The sequence below is a fragment of the Phytophthora cinnamomi genome (assembly GCF_018691715.1).
Source record: "Phytophthora cinnamomi strain GKB4 chromosome Unknown Contig12, whole genome shotgun sequence".
Taxonomy (NCBI): Eukaryota; Oomycota; class Peronosporomycetes; order Peronosporales; family Peronosporaceae; genus Phytophthora; species Phytophthora cinnamomi.
Window position 1 is genome coordinate 90,452 of NW_027150945.1, and position 22,244 is coordinate 112,695.

A 22,244-nucleotide genomic window follows, 5' to 3' on the forward strand; every position below is an offset into this window, starting at 1 on the left:
CTGTTGGAGGGTCGATGGAGCGACTCGGTTGCTGAGTTGACGGAATGGTGCTTGGGTGATAACGTCGATGCATGCGTTGAGAGGCAGTGTGGAATGCCGTTTTCGATTCCGGCTATCGGGTGGTTTTACATGTAGTTGCAATCCTAGATTGGATTGGCAATTCGGTGTGCTTGCGCAAGTTGGTGAATGAGGCGGTCTACGACGTGCGAAACTACCCAAGTCTTTTTGACATGTTTTTATGAATGCGAATAGCCACATTTCCGCAACCGACAGTGTTCGCCTGCATTCGAAGTTATTCAGCCCATCCATCACACAGTCTCCGTTCAGCTTGCTCTACTGCTGCACTGTTGCAATGAGCATGCTGCTTGATCTGGTTGTGCCTGGGGCGGGGTATGCGGTCGATGTGCTGCTCAAGATCGTACGGCTCGGCAACGAAATGAAGGAGGTTCAGCAGTCGTGCAAGCGACTTCATGGCCGATTGGATTAGTTTTCACGGAGCTCAGCATGATGGAGGAGAAAGGACAACAGCCACAAAGCTCTGCGGTCAACAAGTATGTGGATGTACTAGTGAAGACCTTGCTGTGCTTGGAGCACTACCGTGCCAAAAAAACTAGTGTTTCGTCTGATTGGGTACCGTCAGATGATGGGGAAGATATACCAGATTAATGAAGACATCGACATGTTCTTCCGAGCATTCAATCTCGCGAGCTCTGCTGCCATGATGGACTGGAAGCAGCAATGTAAAGCGGACCAGCAAGCCCAGAGAGTTGATTATTTCTACGGCGCGAGATTCCAAACTAATTTTACAGGGACTGATAGCGCCTAATCGACAAACCGAATTCTTCTATGCAGCTCGATACGAGATAGAGAAGCAGACGATGATGAAATGAAGCAACTAATCCGTTCGATAGAGACTACAGTTATGCTTGTGTCAACAGCGCCAGTAAAAGCGTCCGTTGTTGTATCTACCTGCTGATGCGATCGAATTCGAGCCAGAGGCAATTGCGTGTGGATCTTTTGCTTCTGTACATCGTGTTAAATGGGGGTATGGGAGTAAAGTAGTCGAAAAGTGTTTTGTTGTTGATGGTACAGAGTGGACAAAACGTAAATCGAAGCGGAAATTAACCTTTGGTCGGTTTAAACACCCCAACGGTAGATAATCGGGGCACATGTGAGCTCTCCCCTATTTTATTGTGTGCGAAGATGCTTCAATTGGAGACCTTTGCTCTTCCCTCGCCGAATCAAAGAGCAACTAAAGACACATGTGGCAGCTCCTGTACAGGCAGCTCTTGGGCTGGATTACATTTACCAGATGAAAGTTACGTTAGTTCACGGTGACCGCAAGCTTGACAATATCCTTGTCGGCTCGGATGACAAAACTGTCATACTTCAGACCCTCAGTACAATTCGAACTTACTCGACGCTCTCAAAACCAGCGGGGAATGCAGAAGACAGTGCGGGCGCTTTGCGCTGGAGGTCCCCATAATGTTTACAATGTAGTGAGGCCGGCAACGTTCGTATCTAATGTGTATTCCCTTGGTATGTGCATTATTGATGACCGACCAAGTTCCGTTTGGTAGATTGGATGACGAAGCTGTCCGCGAAAACTTTCGGAGTGGTAACATCCTTGAAAGCCCCGAAAAAATGACTGATGAAGCCTGAGAACTTGGACACGCACAGTTCCAGCGCAGCGCTTGGCCCTACACAGGTGATCGAAAAGGTGAACACTTTTCAGGAAATGGAACTGGAGCTTAAAGCTGCACTAGCACGATGCAGTGTATGTGATGGAAGTGTAGTTGCGGAGCCACACGACTGTACAAATCGGGCAACCCAGGCGCCAACTCCTGTCGGCAGAACTCTGAATCTGACTTAGTCGTTTGGCATCGATATTTCAGATGTCCAGACAGCTCATACTAGAATCTAATTTCACTGGAGAAATGGCAGCTGGTAATGCTAATGGGATTGAGTGCACGCTGCTGACACTTCTTCATAGCTGTGTCAATGAGAATCAACGGGAGCTTGTGAAGAGGGAACGTGGGATCCAAGTCCTTACTAATTTCGTGAGAAATGGACGCACCTTCTTCACACAACTATACGCTCTCGAGTGTCTGAAGTGGTTTGCACTCTCTGCAGCGAGAGTGTCCAAACTGGAGCTGAGTGCGCTACGAAGTTGCATGGAAGAAGCTTCAAAATCAGAGCTAGTAGCTTTAGTGAGTGCACTTCAAGGTGGAAGTTATGAACAAAAGGAAGAAGCTGCTGTCCGATGTGCATATCATTGCATTAAAAGGAAACTCCGATGACTTACGGGAAGCTGGGGTAGTGAATCCACTGGTTTCTTTACTTCAAATGGGGAATTACACATATGAGATCGTGCGGACAGGAGTTATTACAACATTGGTGGATCTTGTACGTTTAGGAACCGAGTAACAAAAGTACGCAGCAGTCCAGGCGCTGGGAAATCTGAGCTCGTGCAACTAGCTACATGACGGACACGGAACGGAGATCGCACCGATCGTTGCACTTTTAAGAGATGGAGCTGACGTTCTGAGGGAGTGTGCCGCGTACGCCTTAGGCTATTTTGCATACAGCGACGATGCTGAGGAATCTATGGTTGAGGAAGGAGCTGTCGCACTTATCGTAGGACTTGTGAAAGGGGGGACCGTCCAGCAAAATCGTTTCGCCGCCAATATGTTGGGAGTGCTAGCAAACTACGACCCTGCAAGCAGCGATATTATTCGTGAAGGCGCTGTTCCGGCGTTAATTACGGTTCTAAGAGGAGGGACGGATGAGCAAACAGAAGCGGCTTCGCATGCACTGAGATACCTTGCTGTCACGGATGAAAACGAGTTGAAATCGCACATGCGGGTGCAATTCCACCACTTATCGCGCTTCTTCGCAGTGGACCTGGGGAATAAAAGGAATGTGCCGTACGCGCACTGGGTGACCTGGTTGAAGATAACGATGAGATACGTGTTGCAGTAGCAAACGAGCAAGCTATTCCTCTGCTCGTAGAGCTTCTGGAATCTAGGGTCAAATGTCTCAAGCGCGTTGCAGCAATGTTGCTTGCACGTCTATCTTGTGTCGAGAATACTGGAGAAAATCGTTTGAGAACGAGGTATTTCACCTCTCACCTCTCTTGCCTCTTGTTGCAGTACTTCGAGATGGGACTGACATGGAAATGTGTGCCGCGGCACTTGCACTGGGAAACCTCGCTGATTCCAGTAGAGCGAACCATGCGGAACTTGCACGGAAGGAGTTCTTCTGTTTCTTGTGGCACTCGTACGGTCGAACAGTCGAGACACAATGAAACACCGTGTCGAGATTAAAGAGAAGGTGCCATGCTACTTGATTGAGCTCGTTCGAAGTGGGTCGGAGAACTGGCAAAGGCGGCTTTAGGGCACTTGAATGCAGACGGATGCTGTATTCTCCTGTGATACAAATAGTCAAACGGCGCCAGGAGATTTAATACACTTCATCATCGGCCTTGTCGTCTTTTGGAGTCTTCGTCACTAACACCGTATCTGACCGAGGTGTATCATCGCCGATACTCGTTCGTACATCTGACCGAGTTCTGTCATCAACTAGGATCGCTGTTTCTCTGAGCATCGCTGGGTTGTCCTCGAACCACAAACAAGCGCCACCTCCGCTATTCGTGTTGGAACTCCACGATGGAGCAAAATAGGTGGCGTCGGTTCTTTCACAATGCTATCCTCATCGTCTGACCGTAGTTGATATTCAATATGCATGAGCTCCACAGGATTTTCCTGCTCTGTGGTTGCCTGATACGTTGGTTGTTATGAACGACACCATTTTCCTGTTCGCCCACTTCCCTTCAAACCGTCATAAGCCTTCGCAAGCATCGCCTCTCTTCCCTCTACAAGATGGGCATTCTGGTCGAATTGAAGATCCCCGGGTGGGGTTCACCAGAGGATGTGCTGTCGGTGGTCCTTCAGCATGCTGACGACATGAAAGAGGTTCGGCACGTTTGCACGAGACTGCACCAGCGACTGGATGGTGTCTTCTGCGCGATGAAGAGCAAGGAAATCAACGATGAAGCCTCGCAAGCGGAAGCGCTCGACAAGTTCGTCGCAGTTCTGACCAAGAGTTCGATCTGCTTCGAACGCTACCACGAAAAACGACTAGTCCGACGTCTTGTCAAGTACCAGACGTTGATGGACGATGTACATGCGATCAACGAAGATATTGACGGGCTTCATGCCGTGCTCAACGTAAAACCTACTGACTGGAGGCAACAATGGGAAGCTGACAAGCGGGCTCAACAGGATGTGATGGAGCCTATCGTTCTCTTCAATCGATTGGAAGTCGAGTTGATTCGTCAAAATGGGTGTGCCTCGGATCAACAGAACGAGGTCAAACCAAAAACTGAATTAAAATGCTGCGGAGCTTGCAATGCTTCGATCGCTGGCGAGCAATGCATGTGCTCCAGCTGTGGTTCCTACCTGTTCGATGTCATGGTGGCTGCCACCAAGGAGGCAGATTCCAACCAGCCCTCGGACAGTAGGAACTCTAATGTGAATTTCGCCAACGAAAACGCAACCGATAGTGGCGCGAAGATGAACACACCCGAGACGGTTCACAGCGACTTGGAAAGTCTGGAGAGCAGTCAGGAAGATATCACGCATCTATTGGAACACGTGAGAACTGGAAACGAGGAAGACAAGCGAATCGCAACGGAAGAACTCGCTAAACTTGTCAGCCACGACGAAATCAGAGCTCATGTCATGGAAGAAGGCATTCTGCCGCCGCTAATTCACCTCCTCCGAACCGGAACGGACAGACAGAAGGCGTGGGCCACAAATGGTTTGGTAGAAGTCTCCGCTATGAACGACGGCACTCGCGCCGCAGTTGCACGTGAAGGAGTCATCCCTCCCTTAGTAGCACTCGTGCGAGATGGAACTGAGGAGCAAAAGCGTTTAGCAACCAACGTCCTGGCGCATCTTTCGTCCAGCAACGACGCAGTGAGAGTAGAGATTGTTCGTGAAGGTGCCATCCCTCCGTTAACCGCGATGGTCCAAACCGGAACCGACGCACAGAAGCAGTTGGCTGTGAACGTCTTGGCTCATCTTGCTAGCACCAACTTGGCGTTCAAGACGGACATCGCAAAACAAGGAGTGATCGCCCCGTTAGTGAGTCTGGTTCGTCACGGAACGGACGGACAGAAGATCTGGAGCGCTCATGCTTTGATGAATTTAGCGTCTCGAAATGATACCAACCGAGCCGAAATTCTTCGCCATGGAGCGAAAACTCCGCTGACGATGCTCGTGAGATCCGGTACAGCGGAACAGAAGGTTTGGGCATCAAAAGCAATGGACAAACTATCGAGTACCAAGGCCATCAAGGCGAAACTTCGGCTAGGCATCCGCAGCTTCTTCATCGGTAAGTAACGAGATGACACTGAGTAGGCAGTGGTGAAGAGACTGAATATACATGCTTGTATTAAACCAGCGTTCCACATCGCGCTGATGGCGAGAGACAACCTTAGGAGCTTGAAGACCGAGATCCTTCGGTTTTCGTAGATATGACTTCGCTGTCGCAGCTAGAGCTCATTTTGACCTTTCTTGACCGCATAACGATTGTGTTTGCGATGGTGTGGAGGGGATGGCCTTGTATGCAGCGAGATCTTTGGGCTCTTGCTCCTCAATGTACGTAAGATTGTACAGATTGGAAAAGAGACGGTGGGGATTCAGCATGGCATCATCGACTGGAGCTGGGCTTCTATGAGCTACATGTCGTTATCATGGAAAGGAAACCGCAACTTACATAGCTATGCGGATATTCAAGAGCGAAGTCTGGGTTACATTGGGCACTACCGTGCTAAGAGGTTGGTTTACGCCTGATCAAGCACTGACAAATGATGCACGAGCTGTCGGGAAAGCAAGTTTGAGTGTGGCGTGGTGTACCACCTCCCCTCGAATTTGATGCGTGCATCGATTGTGCATCAAAACAAAACTATTCGTATTAGGTATTGAGCACGGGTTGCCGTGTTCTACAGTAGTGAAGTCGGTTCTTACAATTCAGCTTCTTGAAGACATTCAACCTAAAGTAAGAGTGAAACATTAGCGAGGAGAATTGACTTACTAGGCAGTAAACGTATCGTGTGAGTGAAGTCAATACAAATACCACCCGGTCCGAACAGCAACTTAAGCATTAACACGCCTTGCCTTCCGAACCGTCGGCAGGAATGAACCAGCAGTGCTTCGTCGCGACCCCGCCGATCTTCATGTCCGCGATATTTTCTGTGAAGTTCCAGTTGGTGTCCGCCGTGTGGTACTGCAGCTTCAACCATTCCTTGGATCCCGATACAGACATGAATCCGTACTCGTCGCCCGTGTAGGCCCACTCATTCTTCACGTAACTGGTCGCGAAATCCGGGATCGTGCTCGCGAACTCCTTCTTCATGCCGCCGCCAGCTCCGTTCTCCACAAAGTGCATCTTGAGCGACGCCGAGTAGTCGTGCTTCTCGCCGTGAGTGTGGCCGTAGATGAAAGCGTTGATGCCCGAGCCACGAAGCGCATCGAACCATCGGTTCATACCGTCCTCCTTGTAGTGCTGGTACGGGGAGTAGTGGCTGTTCACGATCTTCCAGGTCGCCGTGGACGCCTTCGCCTTCGCCGCGAGCTGCTTGCGAGAATCCTCGGCCCACTCCGAGAACTTGGCCATACAGGTGTCATACATTGCCGTGTCTGCGCCACAGCAGTACTTGTCGCCACGAGCAATGCTACCACAGCCGCCGTTGTCGTTACTGGGAGCGTAGCCGTAGCACTGGCAACAGACACCATGGGCGCCAGCGATGTCGGCGTCGTTCATGTCGACATTGAAGATGTCAATGCTCACTCCCGTGGCACGGTCCTCGATGCGGTGGACGTAGAAACGGTCGTCCAGGTGCCAGCGGTTGTTGTTGGGGCTCTTGTACGTCGACTGGTAGCTGAACTTGTTCTGCAGGCCCTGCAGCATTTCCTGCGTGCTGTTGCACCTCACGAGCTGGTCACCGATGTTGCAGACGTAGTTGGCACCACCGTAGTCGTGGTTGCCCATGACATTCACCCAGTCGACGTTCTTGATGTTGGCTCCAGAGTACTTGGACTCGTACGTCGTCTGGAAGCGGGCGTTACGGCCCTCCAGACTGTCAATGCCAGTCCAGTAGAAGCTGTCGCCGTGGCCAAGCACTGCCTTGGGCTTCGAGATGGCAGCTTGCTTGTCCATGAGCATTCCCACGACCTCTTGCGCGTGGAGGTCGAAGTTGTTGAACGTGCCTCCGCAGCACGAGCCGCGGTCCGTAGTGGCTCCCCAGTCACCGACAGCGAAAGCCGACACAGTATACTGTGCTGTTGCAGGATCCGTCGTCGCGCCATTTGAAGCCTCCACCATGGCGAGCAGCACCGCAGCATTGGTAAGCACCTTAGAGTTCAGCATAGCTTTCCGAGTTGTCTTTGCGTGCTGGGATTTGAATTGTGTTCGTCGACGCAAAAGGGAGAATGAACTGCGGTGAAACTTACTGCGATGGCAGATGGCTGGACCAACGGGACACACTGTGCTGCCAAGATAGCGTCATCTGTTGCGCCAAGAAAAGTCGCCCCCATCAATTCTCGATTCATAACCTGGATAGTTTTCGGAAAATGTATAGTTCATGGTTTCAGTCGGAGGGGGTGAAACAGCACTCAAATCTAGCAGGGGCACTTAAGCTAAATCGACCCCCCCCCCTGGCATTTCAGAGCCACGAACAGCCCGCAGACTCAGCCCCATGGTCCTGGTTGGTCTTACGATTCCCTGCTCGGCGCTTGGTCATGCGGGCTTTAACGATCGATAGATCTAGGTTTGGCAGCATAGTTCACCTTGATCCATAGGATTTGACACGACGACACCCGTCCCACAAACCAAACACATTTCAGCCTGTTTCACCATGTTTTTTGGGACATCTTACTTGTTTTCAGTAAGCATCATTCCCTAACCCTTTTTCCTTGTTTCAACGGCCATAGTTTTTTCTCGTTGTTGCGGGATTTGATGAGGAAACTATTGTACTGACCAAAACAATTGTACGGGGATTTGTAACATGAACGAGTTTTGGGTCATAACTTTATCAATATTTGTCGACCGAAGCCTCTGTGGTCCACAAAATGACTCCACGGTTCTTGTCGTTCTAGCATACTATATTTCACATAAACAAGCTTGTCTAGCGATGTATGGGCCCCGGTCAATATTGCCACCAAATTCATCCTTCACTGCATCACCACCAACATAGTATCATAATTGACGCTAGAAGCCAAGTCTAAAAAGCAACTGCAACGCAGCATAAAACCACAACGTTTCAGCTTCATAATGAGCGCATGTCAGCAGAAGTTGGGCGAGTATTGACAACAGGAGAGCTTCTAGCCTGCTATGACTTTGCTTCGGAGTCTTCTTATCGATAAGTGTCGTTAATACTGTAAGATACATGTACATAAGACAGGATGGGCAACTTCTGAAATACGAGCGGATTTGATTTTGAAAATAATCAAACCTGGTCTTCGACGTCAACATAATTGCCTGTCCAATGCATCCAGATGTGTTGCCATATGATTTACGGATTGAGCCAATGATGTGCTCGTATTTTGATTGCTCGTGGACTAACCCTACTGGAGCGCTTTACCCTAACTTTTGGCCAGTACAAACTATAATATTATATGTCGGCCAGTCCAATACAAGTAGTACAGTAAAGCAACAGTTCAATGGAATTTAATCAGGTCTTGGAACTGTGCACGCGCCTTACGACACAAAGTTCGTGAATTTTTAAATACATACGAATGCAAAGAGGAACTATGGATCGCGATCAGTGACTATACCCTCACTTCTCAATATTTTTCAAACGTGAAGTTATTAATACTAAAGAGTGTAACGAGTCGCGCTAACACGGCCACTCCCAACCAACGAAGACACAGCGTAGCTATCTAGTACGTAATGGAAAACATCGTACAGTACCCACCAACGCACCCAAAGGAAGGCGAGACGCGCGTCTGACAACTGATCTGTTTGAAGTTCCAACATTGATGATGGGCAAAGTCGCAGCCATGCAGAATTAAGTGATTACTGTAAGTTGAGTACCAACGGCGCAATCGATTGTTTTTATGTTACTGTAGGCGCGACTTTGGCTTTTACGGAGCTGTACGAATACATGTCGAATACGGCGCCAGCTGAACATGTAAGTAGGTGAGTACTGTGCTAAAATCAGTTGCATTGACGAGATGCGATAGCGATGCTACTCCTGGAATCGGGAATCAGCAACAAAGCTTTAAGAAGCTTAGCCTGGGTATACTAATATTGGTACATGTACTTTGACTTTTTCATGTTTATTGTGCAGTTGCCTATCTCAGAAAGGGATCACGTTGGGTTGATGTAACCCCGTCGCCTCGTCGATCGAGCGGCATATGGTGTCATCTATCCGTGCTGCAATCGTGTTTATCGTGCGCTCAAGAACGAGGAGATTTGCGATCGGGTGGTTGGCAATTCTGGGAGGAAGCAATCCTTGATGGCGTGCTTACATGTAAGCTACATGTATATGTATTGCATTACTACACTGTATAGGTACACATATCGCAGTATTAATAGGAAACAACTTTTTTTTGCTAGTGTTTCTTTTTTTTACTGATAGGCTCTAGCCAAGCGCCAAAGCTCTATGGCTTGAGCAAACCATTTGATTGCGTTCATATTTCCCGCAGAGGAAAGAATCCGGATGCTGATGGGCTGTTCATCAACATCCGAATACGGTATACAGTGCTGTACTAACCGTGCTGTACCGTATACAGACTGTAGCTTGGCCATGGTTTATGAACCTCTACTGTTGTTCGTCGCTCACAAGTTGTACGGAATGTCAACCAGCAGCGCGACTGTTCACAGCACTGTTTGTCCGATCAGACCTTAAAGCTCGACTGTAATCGAGCTCGAACAGTGTTACTGTGCATGCTCACATGAAGACGCGTAGCTTCGGCCGCTGGAACAATTGGGTTAGAACGGATTCCGCTGTCAATAATACTTTTGTATGAAATAGTCGCATTAGCCACGAACACTTTTAACGTCCACTTCTAAGCACCATTCGCAGGTATGGGGTCTCTGCAGGAGAAACATAAGTGAAGACGAACTGTCGTGCCTTCAGGTGTTGATTTGGAGCTTGTTGAAGCGTTGCTTGTGTCGCAGTCATCCATGCTGTCGTTCATTGAAGCCAGTCGGTCATCAATACTTGCGTTACGCTGGTCACTTCCATGTTCCTGAGGCGCCTTTGTCGCAGTCATCTGGTGGATTTAGGCAGAGGGTTTGTCTCTGCCTCGGCTGCACCCCAGGCTGCAGTTACATACGGGCCATACTTATGGTACTGTACAGTAAAGCAGTAGGCCTTATCATTAATAAGGCCTGCTGTTTTACCGTCTACCGAATATTTAGTAACAATAAGCGTATAGCACGACTTTCATGTTAGCATCTACGCACGTAGGTTGTGTCCAATAGACAACTGCCCACACGCACATGCAAAATAGAGTTTTAGGTTTAAATACACGTACGGTAGGCACGTCTACGCTGCTGACTGTCAGTTTGTTGAGAAAGCCGTCCATGAACCCTTCTGCTTGAGACATGGGATTAACCGGAGACGCCAACAAGGTTTAAATCAGGGTGGCACTCTTAATACATTAATACATGTACATTTTAATGTACATGTAATGGTTTTAAAAAACCTTTTGTCTCCAGGTGTAGGATAGTCTCTCCTGGACAGGGGGCCTCCCGCGCGTACGAGTAGACTCAATTTGAACGTTGCAGAGCTCGAAAAGGCGAGCAAGATAGACGTAGAGAAAGAGGAAAGCCTGGGAGTTGGTTTGATTCGAGCAGTGCAGCAAGTCAAAACTGCGGTCGGAAGTTGGACAAATCGGTAAAAAAAATCAATTTTGTTTAGAGACAACTGGAGATGCAACGGAGAAACGAGTGAGTACAGTGGAAAGACAATCATTATAGAGCTAGGGACAACTTAGAGATACTCGATATGAGCAAGGATCGCATCAAAACTGGCTAACCGAGTTTTCCTCAAAATACCTCGAAAATGTTGGCTAAGATCGTCAAATCTCGCGTGTATGGCGTCCATATATAACTTGTTACAACGTTCATATTAAACTATCGGAGGCCGCGCGTACGGTGCCCGTACGCTTTCAGCCTGGGGACAAAAGGTTGCCTTTTCGTAGAAACCAGAGCAAATCTTTTCGTAGAAACCAGAGCAAATCTTTTCGTACATGTGCACACCAAAATCGTGATTACAGGCCTGGATAGGGCCCCCCATCATAGGGTTATCATATGTTGCCCTTTCAACGCGTCGACAGTTACCTCAAGCCAACGTGATCCTTTTTGAGATAAGCAGGTTCAACCACAAGTAAGCTCATTCCGTACATAACGGAAATTACGGAATAATACCCCGGGCACTATTTAATAGTACCCCTCACAAAATCTCGAAAGGTTACTCTGTATTACCAAAAGGTTACATCGCTACCTTAGCTTACTCGTCGATCAGTGCAGCATCATCAAGAGCGTCGTGCAGCTCGTCCAGGTTAAAGTCGTCCATATCCTCGTGGTCCTCGTCAGCGGCTTCCCAGCTTGTACAGAATTGCTCACCATACACGTCGTGCTTCGCAACGTGCCAGTCCAGGTAGCTGTCTGCAAACCCAGCAGCAGAGACTGAGTTAATGACAGTGTTGCTGTCAGTGTCGCGCCATGCCTTCCTTACCCACTCACAAACCCCAGCCACCGCCGGCATGCGCGGGTTGCCGAAGCGAGTGTACTCGACCTTGTCGCTCTCCTTCCAGGCGTTGATCTCCATGTAGAGTAGATCCTGCGAACGTGTGCAGGCAGCGCTAGTGAATGGCTGGGGCTGCGTTCTATAGTGAAGTGAGGTGTAACAAGATGTCTGGTCATCAGAGCAGGGTAGGGTACGTGAGTTACTGTAGGGTTACTACCGGGTTACTCTGAGAGGGTACTATTTGGGTAGAGGGTATTAATCGGGAATTTCCGTTAGTACATGTATGTACATGACAAGGACTTTAATTTAAACATTTGAGCGTTGACTTGGCCAAAACTCAAATGCAAAGAAATATCCACCACAACATTAAAACTGGCGTCACCGCTTTCTACAATTATTATAAATGTAAACGATTTTATTTGTTATGTTTATAATATACAAGATTATTGATAAATAATTGTGTTTTTTGTTTAAATAAAGAGACGATCTCAATAAGAGTAATCCTGGCTCTGCATCTTCCGTACGTTTTCATAATTGTTGCGTGCCTGCGCTCGCAGGTGCGACCACAGAGCCGTTGCCAGACAGTTTTGGTTCCTGCAGCTCACCTCCGCCATCGCAGTTAATGTAAACCGCTGATTTCGTCTTCGAAACGACCTTTGCTCAAACTATCGTACGCATCGAGGATATCATTCGAAGCAGTGGTCTACAAGGCTTTTACTCGCGTGTATTCGACCTCATTCGTCTTATGAAGTTTTAACGTTAACAATACATATGGAGCCTTGAGAAGTGGAGTTTCGGTAGTACAAGTGAACTTTTAAGGGAGGTGCTACTTGTGCATTTAGGAACTTATGACTGCCTCCTCTAACAGATCCTGATACCTATACGTAGCTTGGGTACTTCCTCGTTAACACAGCGCTGTATGCGCAGCGCTATGCAGTATATTTGAGTTGCAACGATGGCCTTATCGATACCGACAAGCCCTATAAATGTTCGGTCAAGTGGCGAAGCAATCCCGGAAACCCTGCGACGAACAACAAAAACTATCCGGGCCATGAATCGGGCGCCGATGGGGCCGACTTTTCTTGGCACAACAGATGACAATAAAACACCGTCGTACTATTACAGTATGTACAGTACCCAGTCACTGGGACCCAGTATACCTCCAACCACCAGCATACTCATAGTACAGCACACAGCACCCGGTACAGGTACTCATTCTTCATTTTGCCTCGAAGAGCACAACCCAAGCAAATCAAGACATCCTCGATTGTCATGCTCAACACCAAGATTTTGGCCAACGCTGCAGTGCTGCTCGCCATGGCGGGGGCTTCAAATGGCGCGGGCGTGGGCGCGACTACGAATCCCGCCACGGCCAAGTACACGGTGTCAGCTTTCGCTGTCGGTGACTGGGGAGCGACTACGGACCGCGGCTCGTGCTGCGGAGGCACGTTCAACAACTTCGACCTCCACGCGCAGGAGGTCGTGGGAATGCTCATGGACAAGCAAGCTGCCATCTCGAAGCCAAAGGCAGTGCTTGGCCACGGCGACAGCTTCTACTGGACTGGCATTGATAGTCTGGAGGGCCGTAACGCCCGCTTCCAGACGACGTACGAGTCCAAGTACTCTGGAGCCAACATCAAGAACGTCGACTGGGTGAATGTCATGGGCAACCACGACTACGGTGGTGCCAACTACGTCTGCAACATCGGTGACCAGCTCGTGAGGTGCAACAGCACGCAGGAAATGCTGCAGGGCCTGCAGAACAAGTTCAGCTACCAGTCGACGTACAAGAGCCCCAACAACAACCGCTGGCACCTGGACGACCGTTTCTACGTCCACCGCATCGAGGACCGTGCCACGGGAGTGAGCATTGACATCTTCAATGTCGACATGAACGACGCCGACATCGCTGGCGCCCATGGTGTCTGTTGCCAGTGCTACGGCTACGCTCCCAGTAACGACAACGGCGGCTGTGGTAGCATTGCTCGTGGCGACAAGTACTGCTGTGGCGCAGACACGGCAATGTATGACACCTGTATGGCCAAGTTCTCGGAGTGGGCCGAGGATTCTCGCAAGCAGCTCGCGGCGAAGGCGAAGGCGTCCACGGCGACCTGGAAGATCGTGAACAGCCACTACTCCCCGTACCAGCACTACAAGGAGGACGGTATGAACCGATGGTTCGATGCGCTTCGTGGCTCGGGCATCAACGCTTTCATCTACGGCCACACTCACGGCGAGAAGCACGACTACTCGGCGTCGCTCAAGATGCACTTCGTGGAGAACGGAGCTGGCGGCGGCATGAAGAAAGAGTTCGCGAGCACGATCCCGGATTTCGCGACCAAATATGTAAAGAGGGAGTGGGCCTACACGGGCAACGAGTACGGATTCATGTCTGTATCAGGGTCCAAGAAATGGTTGAAGCTGCAGTACCACACGGCAGACAAGAACTGGAACTTCACGGAGAACATCGCGGACATGAAGATCGGCGGGGTCGCGACGAAGCACTGCTGGTTCATTCCTGCCGACGGTTCGGAAGGCAAGGCGTGTTAATAAGCTAGTTCTCGTGTAAACGGTACAAGCTAGCTCGTTTGACTGATTTCAATCATAAATCTTATGGTTCACAATCTAGAATATTCAAAATTATTACAGCAGCAGTACAATACTGCAAGTACTAAGAGCTCGCATCCAGTTCACTTATCAACTTCAACGCAAAGCGTTGTTGAGAGTGCGTTCATAAGTTCCACTGTTTCAAATTGTGATGGTTATTGTGGCGGCTGCTGGAGCCGTCTTGATGAGGACTATACCTACAGCATCGATGCTGCATCGGAGTGTGCCGTCTTTTAGCTCTTCCATGGGAGCTCTTCTTCCGCTACAGGCTCCACCGCCTGAGGGCGAAAGTAAACGGGCTCCTCGCCAAGCTCGTCGAAGGTCAGGGTGGCTGGACACTTGCCACACTTCGGGTCACTGCCGCACTACTTACTGTCGGCGTACACCCTTAACAGCGCCTCGGGCCGGGATTCGCGCTTCACGACGACGTTCGAGGACAAGTTCAACGGTGACAACATCAAGACCATTCCGTGGGTGAACGTGATGGGCAACCACGACTACGGTGGCTCCAGCTACATCTGCCACAATGGAGACAACAACGCCAAGTGCGAGAGCACCGAGGCGCTGATTCAAGGACTGGAGAACAAGTTCAAGTGGCAGTCGAAGTACACGAGTCCCAACGACAACCGCTGGATCCTGGAGGACCACTTCTACGTCCACCGCATTGAAGACGCCGCCACGGGGGTCAGCATTGACATCTTCAATGTGGACACGAACGACACCGACATCCATGGCGCCATGCAGATCTGTTGCCAGAGCTAAGGCAACTCCAACGGCATAGCACTACCTGCAAAACGGTTGACCGAGGGCACCAGTACCGTGCCGTGCCGGAGGGGACAGTGGGGCATTTGATAGCTGCATGGCCAAATTCTCCGAGTGGGGCGATGATTCGTGCACTCAGCTGAAGGAGAAGACGGCGGCCTCTAAAGCGACCTGGAAGATTGTGAACAGCCATTCGGGCCACCCGACCACTACGCTGAGGCTGGTATGACAAAGTGGTTCGACGTTCTGAGGAGTTCCGGAATCCAGGCGTTTCTTTCTGTATGGCCACACCCTCGGCGGGAAGCATGACTACTCGGCATCTCTCGGAATGCACTTCGTGGAAAATGGCGCTGGCGGTGACATTCAGAAAGAATCTGCGAGTGGAATTCCATCGTTCGCGATCCAGTACGCTAAGAACGAGTAAACCTATACAGGCGATGAGTACGGCTTTTTTCTCGTTGGAGGTATCGAAGGACTGGATGAAGCTGTAGTACCACACAACGGAAAACAAGTACGGAGAAGTTGATGGGTCGACGGTCGGCGGCGTCGCGACGGAGCACTGCTGGTGGTTTCCTGCTGATGGTGCGGAATTGGAGGCGTGCAAGCAAAGATACCTGCACTGACAGTGATTTGCCAGCACCGTTGGCGCCTGATAAAACCTTCCGACATCAGACGCCGGACAATCAACACTAAAATTCATCGTGGTTTCCATGCACGTATCTACCGGTTTTGCTTTTGGCATCTCACATCTCGCATCGGTGTGAATGACATGCGGTAAACATCACAAAAAGCCTACAGAGGGTAACCATGAAACTCAAAAGCACTACAACACAATATAGTTTCGAACATTTCAGGATTACTCGCGGTTAAAAGCATAAAATCTAAGGCGGTAACGATTCTCGATATACTGCTTCAAGTTGCAGTACCAGCAAAACGCCAACATATTAGCATCCCCGACCCTCCGTGCCGTCAGCAGGGATGTACCAGCAGTGCTTAGTGGCGACGCCACCCACCGTCGTGGAAGTGACATTCTCTCCGAAGACCCAGGACTGGTCCGCTGTATGGTACTGCAGCTTCAGCCAGTCCTTCGACGCCTGGAACGACATGAAGCCGTACTCGTCGCCCGAGTAGGCCCATTCGTTCTTGACGAATGAAGCTGCATAAGCTGGAATGCTACTAGCAGACTCCCTCTGTGTGCCACCACCAGCACCGTTCTCAAGGAAATGAATTCCCAGCGAGGCCGAATAGTCGTGCTTCTCAGCGTGGGCGTGGCCATTGATCCACACATGCGCACTTGAGTCGCGTAGAACATCGAGCCACTTGTTCATGTTAGCCTCCGTGTAGTGATTGTACACGCTGTAGTGGCTGTTGATGATTTTCCACGTTGCGGTGGACTGTTTCACCTTCTCGGCGATCTGGGCACGCGAGCGATCGCCCCACTCGGAGAATTTGGCCATGCAGCTATCAAATGCCCCAGTATCTCCTCCGGCACAGTACTGGTGCCCACGGCCAACCGTTTTGCAGGCAGTGCTATCGCCGCTCGTGTACCCAAAGCACTGGCAGCAGATCTGCATGGCGCCGTGAATGTCTGCGTCATTAGTGTCCACATTGAAGATGTCAATGCTGATCCCCGTGGCGGCGTCTTCAATGCGGTGGACGTAGAAGTGGTCCTCCAGGATCCAGCGGTTGTCGTTGGGACTCGTGTACTTCGACTGCCACTTGAACTTGTTCTCCAGTCCTTGAATCAGCGCCTCGGTGCTCTCGCACTTGGCGTTGTTGTCTCCATTGTGGCAGATGTAGCTGGAGCCACCGTAGTCGTGGTTGCCCATCACGTTCACCCACGGAATGGTCTTGATGTTGTCACCGTTGAACTTGTCCTCGAACGTCGTCGTGAAGCGCGAATCCCGGCCCGAGGCGCTGTTGATTCCCGTCCAGTAGAAGTTGTCACCGTGGCCAATGATAACTTGGGGTTTCACAGCTGCGGTACCGGCTTCCGTGTTCATCAAGCTCGCAACAACATCCTCAGCGACGATATCGTAGTTGGTGTAAGCCTCTGAGCGGGTGCAGCATGAGCTCTTGTACGTAGTAGTACCCCAGTCGCCGATAGCGAAGGCGGACAACGAGTACGCAGCAGTGGCCGGGTCCGAGGTCACCGCCTCAGTGACGGTGCCAACCAGGTTATTAAGCATTCCTGTTCGCTTCTCGGATTCAGTCGGCAAATTCAAGACTGAATCAACAGTAGACGACTACACGGTGAAGGACCAGCACCCGCTGCTGTCCAGGAAGAGGCACATTGAGGCGAGAAAACATCAGGGGCTTAGGCGTTGCTCCGTATTGTTGACTCCTAGGTCAGTGTTGCGAATTTCAGCATTTTTGTTTTTAGGAGGCTATCCCATGTGCCGCAAATCTGACAGGTGGCAATGGTGACACGCTAGGAGAGCGGCAATGAAGGTATACAAGATGTCATGTACATGTAGTTATTTCCAGCCCCTCATACGAGTTATGGCTGTTGCCAGCCAAACAACGACAACGGGTATGCCTCCATTGCTGCTGACATGACATGCCTGTCAACGATACAATGTATCGTTGACAGGCGAAGGTGTCGTGTCCGTCGGATTACTAGCAGCACATGTTTGCACCTTTTGATGCTGACGATTACCCGTCAGGTTTTGCCTGTGCATTACAGAAATCTGCTTCCTCAACGAACACCTGATATATATACAATGTATAACTTGTCGCGTAATTACGTAGACAATCCAACAACACCAACATACTGATTTAGTATTCGTCAGATCGATCCCTGAAGACTCGTTGTGGGTATTACTCCATACCTCTGCCGATAATCAGCCAGTGTATTGACATCCCTCTCATTGTTGCTTATGTCAACGTGTTCTTCACGTTCGTACGAAGCAATACGAACCATTCTATCCGGGCTTGGGGTGATTTACTTAACTATATCAGTACTTTGGGATGAAGAGTCGGAGTGCGGTACTTTTCGCATAACTATGCAATATCGAAAATTATAGAATTTTGCCGGTTTGCAGAGGAAGCAGATCACTGTAAATATAATATAATAGCTGGCTTCAACGCTTATTAATCCAGGCTTCAACTACACGATGCGGCTTGAGAAATGCGCGCCAAGTGATGTCCAGCATACCACGCAGGACGCATGGTACGATGAGCATTCGGCACATTAATAATGAGTGGAGGCAACAGTCCATGTCATGTACAACTGGTGGATTCTGGCGGCAAGGACACGATGGAGACCACTTGCCGACTGGATGCATTGCGCTCCTTGTGCCTCATTGTAGGACGTACAGTATGTAGCTGTTTGCACACCAGCAAAAAAAACTACTGTAAGGCTCAGTCTTGTATCTCGCGGGATGCGGAATGAGCTCTTTGTTGCGGGTCGAAGCGGGACGCATTAGGGACGATACCCCTTCTGGGACAATGTGTGGCACATACACACAATACGTGACGCTAGCAACGTCAGCACAAAGCTCTTGCCTGCATATTGAGTGGACATAATAGCTAGAAATCGAATGACTGGCAATGAATTGATTAACCTGTCTTCTGGAGACAATACTGGAGCGATGCACGGGACCGTGGCAGCAACGCCAGCGGTAGCAAACCCACCGATATGGCCTCTCCCTTTTCTTCAGTCCCCTCCATCCAAGATTCTTCCGACTCAACGCAATGCGGCGACTGGCAGCCAGTGGCTGTACATCGGCGACGTTATGAACAATTACTGGGGGAAGGTAAAGCTGGAAGGAGCCTTATTGGAGGATGGACACTTTTATCACCAGTTATTGCTGCCATTAATCCGGCTCGAGGGCAAATCTTGCACAGGGACAGCATCATTTGCACAACCACTACGACGGCTACCATTTAAGCGTCAAGCACGTGGCGCGTCATACAACTCGCTACTTGTCCGCAGACGATTTCAAGGTTGTGGCGCTGCCTGCCTCCATTTAGCTCGAGTATTCATCTGTGCCCAACTTAGGTTGGTTGGACAAATGGCGCGCTGTCTGTAAACTTGATTGATGTTGAATGAGAAAGCCGCGCGAGCCATTCCTGTACATTACAGCGATGATGGGTAGCGTGTGCCTGTTTACAGACAACGACATACAAAGCCAGTATCATGAATGCCGTCCCCTAATAAAAAAGCGCTACGTAAAATGACATAAAAACGTCTAGAGTTTCCCAAAGCACACGTAAATTCATATAAAGTACTCAGAAGCATATGGAATACAAAGACAAAGTCTACTGATTGAATATGATTGGCTGGTGAGTCCTTGTTGTCCACTGCACGACTTTGTCTGCCAGCTTTTTGTGTCTGCCGGCTTTGTATGTCATTGTCTGTACTCGGACAACACAAGGCGTACGAACGACCACGAACTCTCTCTATATGTACTTCACTGGAGGACACTAATATGTATACATGTACATTAATCCGTTTCGACAATTACTCAACCCTTTACGAGAGTGGGGGTAAGAATTCTATCACAGACCCATGCAATAGTACTAATATACTTCTCCGTTCCACTTGAATATGGCCATTGAGGTTTTTTGTGTACCACATCTAAAATATTATAGATGTTGGCGGAAATGTCGAATAGGCGTTGGGCTATGCAAACGCTTACTCGATGGTTGAGTGTCATTCGCATTCTCGCGCCAACGATACCAAGGAGGACCGCCACCAAAGAAATCCAACCAACCACGGATGCCAAGGCACTGCTATTCTTGACGCAGCATAGTGTGGGTGGCCGCCTGTTGAGTGGGGCGCTCGATGGAGCTCGCGCTAGGTTGGGATATGTTGTTCTTTCTTGGAGAAGGTCTGGAAGCTTCGTGGTGACGTTAACACGCTGTTAGCGCCGCCGCGGAATAGCAAACAGCCTACACCTCCGGTCACAAGCTACCTCGCTCGCATTGTTGAACGCGGCGTTGAAGTGCTCGACGACCTGACTAGCGAATAAAACTAACTTTGAATAAATCCGACCCACCTGTTAAATAAAACAACGTCCAATTTTCACCTTGATGTTGACTGACCAGAATACGTTGGAAAAAACCGTTTCAAAAGGACGTGCCTCTAAAACAGCCGCTGTTCTCTTTCTGTGGCTGGGAATGCCCGCGCGAGTGTCAGGAAATGGTGCCTATGTTTTTGGTGTAGTACAGTATCGCTAAACTTACGACAAAAAACGTATGGGGCTCCTACTTAAGCGCTCGCTATCTCTCTACGTAGCGCCCATTAGCGTCGACGAAAAAAATACTGGCGGATGCGCCAGGCCTGCAGCTCTCGGGGGCAGGTTTCCGTTTTGGAAAAGGTGACCTACACGACCAGAAATAAATTCAAGACCAAATTGGTCTATTCAAGTGGAACAGAGGAGTATCTCAAAACGATTGGAGAATGATTAATGAGGCTAGCATACTGTAGTGCGTTTCGATAGCGCTGCCACCGTGTAGGGTACCTGCACCTGTCTATCAAAAATTTTGGCATTTAAGGTAGTGCATCTTGAAAAATTATCGGTGTAAGAACACAAACACAAAAAAGATCGAGGTGAAATCTATTGGAGTGCTTCGCAAAGTGGAATCTTACTTCCGTACAAAAGACCTAAAGATAAACGCTACAGTATACTGAAGTACTAGTACATGTATTCCGTAGAAGTATGATCAACTCTTGGTGCCCACAGTCAATGTATTCAATAATCAAGCGTCCAACTCGACTTCGCCCTTGGTGAGCAACTTTGACAGCGCCGTCTTTTTCGCACTACGCTTGGCGCGACGCTCCTGTTTCAGCTTCTCGCGGTTCACACGCATCGTCTCCTTGTCCACCTTGCGCTTCTTACCACCGCGACTAGGACCCGCTTCGTCGTCTGAGATACCATCAAACGCAGCGCCCATATCGATCTTCTCCGTTCTCGCCTTCTTGACGGGACGCGGCCGCACTTCCTCCTCCTGTTCCTGTTCCGGCTCCTGTTTCTGGATGTCACCAGGCACCTTCGCCTTCCACTCGAATTTCTTGGGTCCTGCACTCTGTTGCCTCTGGTTCTGCTTCTGTTGTTTCGGAGCCATCGGCTTCTGACTCGCCATGAAGTTGTTCACGTGCGCCGCCAGGCCGGCTGCAGCAGGTGCCTTCTGGTTCTTCTCGACCTTCACCTTCTGCGTCTTGACATCGACGACCACCTCGTCGTCCTCGCTCTCCGTCTCCTCCTCGTCGTGCCCCGGTCGTCTCCTCTTCTTTCCGGCCTCCGTCTTCTCGTTCACCACCTCGAAAGGCTCCTTCACGGGCTTCTCCTGCTTCTTCTCCTGCTTCTTGTCCTTCGCGCTGTCCGCCGCTCCATTGGCCAGCAGCTCGTGCGCGTACAGACACTTCTTGCCTCTGTGGCAGCGGCCGTTCTGGAAGCTGTAGCACACGCGCTTCTCCACCGGCTTGGTCTCACTGCTGGCCTCCTTCTTGTTGGTCGTAGAGCGCTTCTTCTGTGCGTCTCCATCCCCACTGTCGTCGTTCTCCTCGCTCTCCTTCTGCGGGTGCGAGAACTTGCACTTGTCCCCGCGTTTGCACTCGCCCGTCTGCACGAACTCGAAGCAGTTGCCGAAGTCGCCGTCCTTGATGTCGTGCGAGAACGGGCAGTTGGCGCCCTTGGAGCACTTGCCCTTGCGCAGCAGCCAGCAGGGCCGCTGCGCCGCGTCGGGCGCCTCCTTCTTCTGCGCCTGGAACTGGTCCTTGGGCACCAGCTGCCGCACGTTGAGCGTGCGGCCCTGCACCACCTTCTTGTTCATGCCCTTGATGGCGGCACGCATCGCCGAGCCGGCTGTGAACGTCACGAAGCCGAAGCCGCGCGACGCGTTGGTGGCCGCGTCCAGCACCACCTTGGCCTCGGCCACGGCGCCGAAGTCGCTGAACAGCTCCGACAGCTGCGCGTCATCCAGAGTCTTGGGGATGCCCACCACGATGATCTTCTGGCTGTCGTTGGACCGCATAGTGCAAGGCGCGGCGTGCTTGTACCCTGCTTGAAATTGAAGACTGAATTGCTGGTTGCGCGGGCATGTTACAACCCAACTGGGTTTTATTCGAAGACCCAGGGTTACGGGGTTACGTATCGAAAAAAAA

At 50.2% G+C, this 22,244-nt stretch overlaps 3 protein-coding genes across 3 annotated transcripts; 1 reads left to right on the forward strand and 2 right to left on the reverse strand.

Moving 5' to 3' along the window:
• Window positions 1-2,700: 2,700 nt before the first annotated feature.
• On the reverse strand, window positions 2,701-3,235 carry IUM83_13513 (uncharacterized protein; the record flags this gene model as incomplete). The annotated part of the gene is made up of 3 exons (XM_067938192.1): window positions 2,701-2,746; window positions 2,824-3,024; window positions 3,132-3,235. 3 exons carry the CDS (start codon window positions 3,233-3,235, stop codon window positions 2,701-2,703), a joined length of 351 nt encoding a protein of 116 aa, XP_067797976.1.
• Window positions 3,236-3,881: 646 nt separating this feature from the next.
• IUM83_13514 (Vacuolar protein 8) lies at window positions 3,882-5,405 on the forward strand (the record flags this gene model as incomplete). The annotated part of the gene is made up of 1 exon (XM_067938193.1): window positions 3,882-5,405. The coding sequence occupies one exon, from the start codon at window positions 3,882-3,884 to the stop codon at window positions 5,403-5,405; it is 1,524 nt and encodes a 507-aa protein (XP_067797943.1).
• A 6,119-nt stretch (window positions 5,406-11,524) lies between these two features.
• On the reverse strand, window positions 11,525-22,114 carry IUM83_13515 (Zinc finger CCCH domain-containing protein 42; the record flags this gene model as incomplete). Its single annotated transcript, XM_067938194.1, has 3 exons — window positions 11,525-11,682; window positions 11,761-11,857; window positions 21,290-22,114. 3 exons carry the CDS (start codon window positions 22,112-22,114, stop codon window positions 11,525-11,527), a joined length of 1,080 nt encoding a protein of 359 aa, XP_067797870.1.
• Between the last annotated feature and the right edge of the window lie 130 nt (window positions 22,115-22,244).